The sequence below is a fragment of the Mustela nigripes genome, chromosome X (genome assembly GCF_022355385.1).
Source record: "Mustela nigripes isolate SB6536 chromosome X, MUSNIG.SB6536, whole genome shotgun sequence".
Taxonomy (NCBI): domain Eukaryota; kingdom Metazoa; phylum Chordata; class Mammalia; order Carnivora; family Mustelidae; genus Mustela; species Mustela nigripes.
This window is the reverse complement of record NC_081575.1, coordinates 104,223,758-104,233,896: the sequence shown is the minus strand read 5'-3', so window position 1 is coordinate 104,233,896 and position 10,139 is coordinate 104,223,758. Positions and strand designations below refer to the sequence as shown.

At 39.6% G+C, this 10,139-nt stretch overlaps 1 protein-coding gene and 2 non-coding genes across 4 annotated transcripts in view; 2 read left to right on the top strand and 1 right to left on the bottom strand.

The window, feature by feature from the left end:
• Positions 1-10,139, top strand: part of POLA1 (DNA polymerase alpha 1, catalytic subunit) — a 311,518-nt gene that overhangs the window by 55,500 nt on the left and 245,879 nt on the right. For both annotated transcript variants that reach the window (XM_059385000.1, XM_059385002.1), the window contains exon 24: positions 5,180-5,304. In XM_059385000.1, the coding sequence (XP_059240983.1) occupies positions 5,180-5,304 (125 nt within the window). The remainder of the gene's footprint in view (positions 1-5,179; positions 5,305-10,139) is intronic.
• Positions 4,266-4,395, top strand: LOC132007965 (small Cajal body-specific RNA 24). Its single transcript, XR_009401510.1, has one exon. It is a non-coding gene; the product is annotated as a small Cajal body-specific RNA 24 (non-coding RNA).
• Positions 9,252-9,358, bottom strand: LOC132007892 (U6 spliceosomal RNA). The gene has a single exon (XR_009401448.1). It is a non-coding gene; the product is annotated as a U6 spliceosomal RNA (small nuclear RNA).

Sequence of the window (10,139 nt, the reverse complement as noted above, 5' to 3'; positions counted from 1 at the left end):
CAGGCGCCCTGGATATAGTATTCTTGGCTGCATATTTTTCTCATTTAGTGGTCTGAATATATCATGCCCGTTCTTTCTGGCCTGCCAGGTCTCTGTGGATAAGTCTGGTGCCAGTCTAATATTTTTTTTTAAAGATTTTATTTATTTATTTGACAGAGAGAAATTACAAGTACACTGAGAGGCAGGCAGAGAGAGAGAGAGAGAAGGGAGCAGGCTCCCTGCTGAGCAGAGAGCCCAATGCGGGACTCGATCCCAGGACCCTGAGATCATGACCTGAGCCGAAGGCAGTGGCTTAACCCACTGAGCCACCCAGGTGCCCCATCCAGTCTAATATTTTTGCCATCATATGTTACAGACTTCTTGTCCCGAGCTGCTTTAGAATTTTCTCTTTGTCACTAAGATTTGTAAGTTTCACTGTTAGATGACTGGGTGTGGACCTTTGTTTATTGATTTTGAGGGGGGTTCTCTGTGTCTCCTGGATTTTGATGCTTGTTTTCTGTGCCATACTAGGGAAATTCTCTACTATAATTCGCTGCAATATACATTCTGCCCCCTCTCTCTTCTTCTGGAATCCCAATTTTTCTAATAGTGTTTCATCTTATGGTATCACTTATCTCTCAGATTCTCCTCTTGTGGTCTAGTAGTTGTTTGTCTCTCTTTTCTTCAGGTTCTTTATTCTCAGTCATTTGGTCTTCTATATCACGAATACTCTATTCTGCTTAATTTATCCTAGCAGCAGGGGCGTCCATTTTTTATTGAACCTCATTAATAGCTTTTTTTGATTTCAGCTTGGTTAGATTTTAGTTCTTTTATTTCTCCAGAAAGGGATTTTATTTCTCCTGAAAGTGTTTCTCTAATATCTTGCATGGTTTTTTCGAGCCCGGGTAGCACCTTGAGAATTGTTGTTCTGAACTCTAGTTCTGACATATTACCATTGTCTGTATTGATTAGGTCCCTAGCTGTTGGTACTGCCTCATGTTCTTTTCTTTTTGCGGTGAGTTTTTCTGCCTTGTCATTTTATCCAGTTAGGAATATATGAACAAGAGAATAAAATACTAAAAGGGTGGCCAAGACCCCAGAAAAATGTACGCTAACCAAATCAGAGAAAACCAAAACTGGGGGGAGAAGAAAGGGAAAAAAAAAAGAAGAAAGAAAAAAATATATAAATTAGACTGGTGACTAGAACAGAGCCACCCACTTGATTTTGGGTGTATTTTGGTCTTTTAGAAGAAACTACTTCCCAAAATTTTAAAGAAAGAAAAACTTGCATATATGCAAAAATAAGTATAAACATGGTGAAGGGATGGAATATGACTGTACGGATGAAAATTTAAAAATTTTTAAAAAAGGAATTGATAGGTTGGTTGGACAAAGGAAACAAAAGAGGAGGAAATGTGCTCAGGCTGGAGACTAGAACAAAGCCATGTGCTATATTAGGGTATATTTTGATGTATTAGAAGAAATTGTATCCCAAAATTTTTTAGGGAAAAAAAAACACCTATATGTATACAAAAAAAAGGTTAAATACAATGAAGGTATAAAATATAACTATAACAAGGTTTAAAAAGATTTTTTTTAGAAAGCTATTGTTAAGATAAACTAGTCAAAAAACGTTAAAAGAGGGGCTCCTCGGTGGCTCAGTGGGTTAAATCCTCTACCTTCAGCTCAGGTCATGATTCCAGGGTCCTGGGATCAAGCCCCACATTGGGCTCCCTGCTCAGCAAGGAGCCTGTATCCTCCCCTCTCTCTGCCTGCCTCTCTGCCTACTTGTGATCTCTGTCTGTCAAATAAATAAATAAAATCTAAAAAAAAAAAAACACGTTAAAAGAGGAAAGAGGAAAAGTTATCAAAATAAAATAAGAAAAAAATAAAAAAAATTAACTTTGCAAGACTAAATAATCATGGGGAAAAGGCATGAATTCTATGTTTCCTCTAGCTCTGGAGTTCTGCTGTTCTCCCTGGTAGATGAGGTTGGTCTTGTCTGGATGTTCTTGCTGATCTTCTGAGGGAGGGGCCTATTGCAGTGATTCACAGATGTCTTTGCCTGAGGCGGAATTACACTGTCCTTGCCAGGGGCTGGGCTAAGTAACCTGCTCCAGTTTGCCCTCGGGAGCTTCTGTTTCTGGAATGCTTTCCGTAGAGCTCTGGAGGACAGGAATGAAAATGGCGGCCTCCCAATCTCCGGCCTGGAGTAGCTGAGAGCTTGGGCCCCATTCCTCAGTGCGCCCTCAGAAATAAGCAGTCAATTCCTCCCATCACCCTGGTCTCTGGACGCACTCCCAAGTTCACACGACCTGTGACTAAGCATTTCTATCTCTGGCTCATGGCCCTGTTTGGAGTCTCCAAACCCAGCGGATTTTTGCTGCACTTCTCCTCCCAGAGGAGGAAGGTGAATCTCCCCGGTTTTGTCACTTGTGAGGTCCCTGCTCAAAGTGCAGTGACCCGACTGTGCCATGGAGCACAGTTTAAGGTAACCCCAAGCTGAGAGCTCACTCCTCAGCTCTGTCTCTGTAGTCATCTTCCCCTCTCCAACATCTAGCAGCTCTGCTATGCTCACACCCCCAGTCCTTCTGTGACCTTGCTGGACCCAACATCACAGCGTCCCCATGAGGGCTCTACTGCCCACTTAGCTTCTGGATCCATGTCCCTCCGTGGAGCAGACTTCTAAAGGTTTCGATTTTGTTCTTCGCCGCTTCCTGGGAGCCGCCCCGCCCCCACCATGGTCTGCCTTCCCTTGCTTTGGATTCACTTCTCCACACGTCCTACTTTTCAGAAAGTGGTCGATTTTCTGTTCATAAAATTGCTGCTCTTCTCTTCTTTCTCCTGTTGAGTTTGTAGCTGTTCAGAATGGTTTGATAACTATCTATCTGAAGTCCTAGGATCTGCTGTCATTTCAGTCTGCTACTCCTCCGCCATCTTACGTCTGTCCTCAATACAAATCTTTTTTTCCCCCTATGTTCCAAGAAGGCTTTGTTTGTGGATATTGAATTTCAGATCTTTTATAATTTTCATGTATCATGAGGTACTCTTTCTTGAAGTTTTTTTTCAACCACTTAAACATGTAAACACAATTCTTGGCTCATGCATGGTACAAAAAGACAGGGTAGGCTGGATTCGGTCTGTGTGTAGTTTGCTAACACCTAGTCCAGTTTATAGCTATTTGTCTTTGTCTTCTCCCATCTACTGTAGAGGGTACAGCCTCTGCCTGAGCTGCCAGGACCAGTTCATTTGGACAACAGAGTTCAAGACTGAGCTGCCAGGACCAGTTCATTTGGACAGCAGAGTTCAAGAATGTACAGACAGTAACCACCAAATTGAGCTTTTGAACAGGAGTGTACTCCCCCTTGTCATTAATGACAAAGAAGATGTTTTGTGGTACACAGAGTTAGAAAGGATCTTTTTCTTTTTATCCCTCTTAACTATTTTTTTTAAGATTTTATTTATTTATTTGACAGACAGAGATCACAAGTAGGTAGAGAGGCAGGCAGAGAGAGAGAGAGGAGGAAGCAGGCTCCCTGCTGAGCAGAGAGTCCGATGCGGGACTCTATCCCAGGACCCTGAGATCATGACCTGAGCTGAAGGCAGAGGCTTAACCCACTGAGCCACCCAGGCGCCCTCCCTCTTAACTATTTTTAAGGGTACAGTTAAGGAGTGCTAAGTATATTTACATTCTTGTACAGGAAAAATGGAATTTTCTCAGCTAACTTGAACTCTGTGTCAGAGACGTTTTTGACAAAATGAATTTATTCCTAGTTGTTTTGAAACAGATTAATAGTCCTTTGGTATTAGATAGATCTGGGCTTAAATTCTGCCTTTGTGATCTTGGGATTCCTCTTGAACTTTTGTAAGCCTGCCTTTCCTCTTCTGTGAAATAGAGGTAGGAATAATATCTACTCTTTTATTAGTGTAGCACTGTATGTTAACTACACTAGACTTAAAAAAAAAAAAGTATTGGGGCATCTGGGTGTCTCAGTTGGTTAAGCAACTGCCTTCGGCTCATGTCATGATCCTGGAGTCCTGGGATCGAGTCCCGCATTAGGCTCCCTGCTCAACGGGGAGTCTGCTTCTTCCTCTGACCCTCTCCCCTCTCGTGTTCTTTCTCTTACTCTCTCTCTCAAATAAATAAATAAAATCTTTAAAAAAAATAAAAATAAAAGAGTATCTACCACACAGGGACTTAAGGAACAAAGTGATTGTTTAGTATAGTGCTTGACACAGAGTTTGCTATCAGTATTTATTTGTTGTTGTTTTTATGTTCTTAATAGTGGACATTTATTTTTATACAGTTTCTTCTTAAGGTGAAGATAACTCTTTATAAATGTCCTAGAGGAATACAGTAGCTTTCTGTTCACCCTTTGCAAGTGAAAAGGGTGGATCGTTCCACTACTGACATTTATACATATTCACACATCTCTTGTCTGCTTTCAACACCGTTTGTGTACAGGTGAGTGGGCTTCCCATTTTATTCTTGGGAAGTATGGTGGTGGGGCACCTGGGTGGCTCAGTCATTAAGTGTCCATCTTCAGCTCAGGTCATGATCCCAGGGTCCTGTGCTGAAGCCCCACATCAGGCTCCTTGCTCATTAGGGAGTCTGCTTCTCCCTCTCCCTCTGCTGATCCCCATGCTGGTATTCCCTCTCTCACTGTCTCTTTCTCTCTCTGTGTCAAATAAATAAATAAAATCTTAAAAAAATGAAAGTATGATGGTAAAAAAATATATATCCAACTACTCACTGGTATGGATCACTAAACATTTTGGGAGTCAAGGTGGCACGGTAGATGGGAGGGAATACTTGCCTGAAGGAGAATTTTACAACACTTCAGACACAAGTATCTGAAGTAATCGATAGGAGAAGGTGTTTGCCCATCATAATGGTATACTTGGAGATTGCTGTGGAAGGGATCGTTTGTTGTAGTTGGTTTCAAGGTGAGACACATTGTCTTCTTTCCTCTTTTGTGACTTGAGTTTTTACTATAATACAAGGCATTTTTATGGAGTGATAGTTGATGACTTTTTTCCTTTGGTATAAGTTGCTCCTTTTGCTAGTGTATCATTTCTAATGTACTTCATTGTACAGTACTTCTAATGTTGTGTTTTGACAAATCTGCCTTATTTTTTAACCCCTCTCCCATCTGCTTTTTTTAAAAAGACTTTTTGTAACGTGGCTTTTTTGTTGCAGGTTTTTATGATAAGTTTATTTTGCTCCTGGACTTCAACAGTTTGTATCCTTCCATCATTCAAGAATTCAACATTTGTTTTACAACAGTGCAAAGAGTTGCTTCAGATGCACAGAAAATTACAGAGGTTTGTATTTATATGAGGCCTCTTCAAATTGAAATTAAAAGCGTGCTTAAAGAAGAAAGAGAACCAGAGGGGTTAGTGTTCTAGTTTTTCCTCTTAAGTATATAATGTTTCCTTTCTTAGTGGTCTAAAGGTGAAAAGTGATCAAAAAGGGAGAGGTTGAGTAGATGGAAACTCACAGTGTTTCTATATCTTTTTATTTAACAATTTTATTGAGATGTAATTCACATACATTTCATCCATTTAAAGTACACACTTTAAGGGCTTTTAGTGCAGTCACTGAATTTTCAACCATCACCACAGTCAATTTGAGGGCATTTCCATTATACTTCAAAGAAACCCTACCTTTTAGTTGTACCCTCCTTCTTGTCCCTCCATTCCTCCCAGTCCTTGGCAACCACCAATTTTTCTGCCTCTATAGATCTGTGTGTTTTGGACATTTCTTGTAACTGGAATCATATGACCTTTTGTGTCTGGCTTATTTCACTTAGCATATTGTTGGTTTTTTTTTTTTTTTCAAAAAATTTTAAAGATTTTATTTATTCATATGACAGAGAGAGATCACAAGTAGGCAGAGAGGCAGGCAGAGAGAGGGGTGGGGGGAAGCAGCCTCCCTGCTAAGCAGAGAGCCCGATGCGGGGCTCGACCCCAGGACCCGGAGATCATGACCCGAGCCGAAGGCAGAGGTTTAGTCCACTGAGCCACCCAGGTGCCCCCCCCCTTTTTTTCCAAATTTTTATTTAAGTTCTAGTTAACATGGTATAATATGGGTTTCAGGAGTAAAATTTAGTTATTTATCACTTATATACAACCTCTGGTGTGCAACACAAGTGCATTCCTTAAATACCCATCTAGCCCAGCCCCTGCCCACCTACCTTCCAGCAACCCTAAGTTTGTTGTCTACAGTTAAGAGTCTGTTTTCTGGTTTGCCTCTCTTTTCCCCCTATGTCTATTTTGTTTCTTAAATTCCACATATGAGTGAAATCATACGGTATTTGTCTTTCTCTGAGTGACTTACTTCCCTTAGCATAATACACCATAGCTCAATCCACATTGTTGCAAATGGCAAGATTTTAAGTCCATACCCTCCATACTGCTTTTCAGAGTAGCTATAGCACTTTAGCATTACTGTTTTCAAGATTCATCTGTGTTGTAGCAATTATTAGTACTTCATTCTTATTTTTTGCTGAAAGTTCACAGTACAATTCTTTTATTAAGTTTATTCCTAAATATGTCATTCTTTTTTATGATATTTTAAGTATAACTGTTTTCTTTACTCTTGGATTATTCATTGCTAGTGTACTGAAATATAACTGATTTCTGTATATTGATTGATCTTGTGTGCTGCAACCTTGCTGAAGTCATTTATCACTTCTAGTATTTTTGTGGATTCCTTAGGATTTTTCCTTAGGACTTTCTACATACGGTATCATGTTATCTGCCAATAGAGGTAGTTTTAATTCTTTCTTTGTAATCTGGATGCCTTATATTTATTCTTTTTTGGGAACTGGGTTGTCATCTAACTGCCTTGGCTGGAACCTTCAATATAATATTGAATAAAATTGGCAAGAGCAGACACACTTGTCTTGTTCCTGGTCTTAGGGGGAAAACATCCAGTCTTTATTTCACTATTAAGTATGATGTTAACTGGGGCGCCCGGGTGGCTCAGTTGGTTAAAGCCTCTGCCTTCGGCTCGGGTCATGGTCCCAGGGTCCTGGGATCGAGCCCCGCATCGGGCTCTCTGCTCAGCGGGGAGCCTGCTTCCTCCTCTCTCTCTGCCTGCTGCTCTGCCTGCTTGTGATCTCTCTATATATATCAAATAAATAAATAAAATCTTAAAAAAAAAGTATGATGTTAACTAAGGGTTTTCCATAGTTTGTATTTATCAGATTGTGGAAGTTCCCTTCTGTTCCTGGTTTGTTGCATGTTTTTATCATGTAAGGGTGTTGGATTCTGTCAACCACTTTTTCTTTATATATTGAGATGATCGTGTACTTTTTATCCTTTATTCTCTTAATGTGGTAAATGATATTGATTTTCATGTGTTGAACCAGCCTGTGTTCCTGGGATAAGTTACAATTGGTCTTGGTGTATAATCCTTTTTGAATGCTTCTGGATTCAGTTTGCTAGTATTTTGTTGAAGAGTTTTTCTCTTGTACTCATAAGGGCTTTTGATGTATAGCTATCTTTTCTTGTTTTGTCTTTGCCTGGTTTTGGTATTAGAATAATACTGGCCTCATAGAATGAGCTGGGAAGTGTTCCTTCCTCTTCTGGTTTTTTGTTTTCTTGGGGTTTTTTTTTTTTGGAAAATTTGTGAGGGATTAATGTTAATTCTGCTTTAAATATTTGGTAGAATTCACTAGTGAAATTAACTGGTCGTAAGGCTTGTCTTTTTTTTTTTTTTAATTTCCAATCAATCTTTGTTATAGGTCTATTCATGTTTTTTATTTTTCCTTGAGTCCATTTTGGTAGTTTGTGTCTTTCTAGGAATTTGTTTAATGTAAGGTTATCTAATTTGTTGGTATAAAATTGTTCAAACTATTCACCTATAACTATTTCTTTAAGATCATTACTAATATCCCTCTTATTCCTGATTTTAGTAATTTGAGTCATTTTTTAAAAAATTTTTTTAACTTTTTTTAAAACTTTTTTTTTTAAAAGATTTTTATTTATTTAGTTGACAGACAGAGATCACAAGTAGGCAGAGAGGCAGGCAGAGAGAGGAGGAAGCAGGCTCCCTGCTGAGCAGAGAGCCTGATGCGGGGGCTCGATCCCAGGGTCCTGGGATCATGACCTGAGTTGAAGGTAGAGGCTTTAGCCCACTGAGCCACCCAGGCGCCCAAGTCATTTTTTTTTTTTAATCAGCATAGCTAAAAGTTCATCAGTTTTGCTGATCTTTACAAAGAACGAACTTTGGTTTTGGTGATTTTTCTCTCTGTCCTATATTTCCATTCTAATCTTTATTATTTCCTTCTTTCTGCTTTCTTGATTTAGTTAAACTTTATTTTTCTACTTTTGTAAGGTAGAAAGTTAGGTTATTGATTTGAGATCTTTTCTGTTAATACAGATATTTACAGCTATAAATTTCTCTGCAAGGATTATGTTAGTTTCATCCCATTTGTTTTGGTATGTCATTGTACCTTTATTATTAGGCCCCTCTCCCATCAGTCGACCAGTGATGTGACTTCCATCACCATCGCTTAGTTTTGATTTTTCTAGAACTTCATATAAGTGGAGCCATACAGTATGTACTCTTTTGGATTTGGCTTTTTGTTCAATGTAATGTTTTCAAGATTCATCCATGCTGTTGCATTATTAGTAGTTCTTTCCTTTGTATTGCTGAGAAGTATTGCATACTTTATCTGGTTTCCTGAGATGAGCATTTGGACTTTCAGTGTTAATATTTTTGAAAAGATTTATTTATTTATTTGAGAGAGAGAGAGAGAGAGAGAGCGCGCAAGTGAGCAGGGGGGTAAGGGTAGAGGGAGCGAACCTTCAAGCCGACTCCCTGCTGAGCTCAGCCTGATTCGGGGCTTGATCCCAGGACCCATGAGAGATCATGACCTGAGCTGAAATCAGGTGTTGGACCCTTAACTGACTGAGCCACCCAGGTGTCCTGTTGAGGTTAGCTTTTGTTAGTAAAGCTGTGAACATTCTTATTCTTGTGTTTTTGTGAACATGTCCTTTCATTTTTGGGGGATAAATACCTAGGGAGGGAATTTGCTGGTTTGTATCAGGAGTGGATGTTTAACCGAAAAGAAACTGCCAAATTATTTTCCTAAGTAGTTATACCGTGTTACACACCCCCATTAGCCATGACTGTAAGTCATTCCACATCATCTCGAACACTTGCTATTTTTATTCTTTCAAATTTTATATTTTAAATTCTTCTAAATTTTGGTCACGCAAGGCTTTGTTACTGATTGTACTCATAAGCAGCCTTTTTTAAAAAAAATATGGCACACTTCACGAATTTGCATGTCATCCTTGCACAAGGGCCATGCTAATTTTCTCTATATCGTTCCAATTTTAGTATATGTGCTGCCAAAGCGAGCACACAAACAGCCTTTTTAAAAGAATGGCTTTCAATTATTTCACATTGATTTAATCTAACCAGTGATTAGTCAACAATTTTATATAGGACTTAATAACTTAATGTGTGGTTCTTCATATATAAGGCTTATATGATTGACTGCTGGTAGATGTGGTTCTCCAATAGTAAAGGATGTAAAGTAATACGCTATCTCTCTGTATTGTTTTTCTCTGTTTCTTTGTACATGTGGCCGAAGATGTCTGTCCTCTTGCTCCTGATTTTACATGTCTTTTAATTCTGACTACATGCTTTGGGAGCTATTTTCCAGCCCCAGTTCTGTCTACCTAGAAGAGAAAAATCTTTTTTTTTTTTTTAAAGATTTTATTTATTTATTTATTTGACAGAGAGAAATCACAAGCAGGCAGAGAGGCAGGCAGAGAGAGAGAGAGGAGGAAGCAGGCTCCCCGCTGAGCAGAGAGCCCGATGCGGGACTCGATCCCAGGACCCTGAGATCATGACCTGAGCCGAAGGCAGCGGCTTAACCCACTGAGCCACCCAGGCGCCCCTAGAAGAGAGAATCTTAAAGGCTTGCTTAGGCCGGTGATATACCTGTTCCCATCAGCTGTGACCACAGGAGTGGGTTTACAGAGTACAAATACAGTTGCCAAGGATGGGTCTTTCTGTGGTAGTAGAGGATAATTGTCCAGAGAAGGTATTGGGTAGACATCCCCAAAAGGTAGTGACTACATTGGTTAAATAATATTCATGGGGCTCTGTCCTGCTACTGTGTCAGCCTTGTGATAAT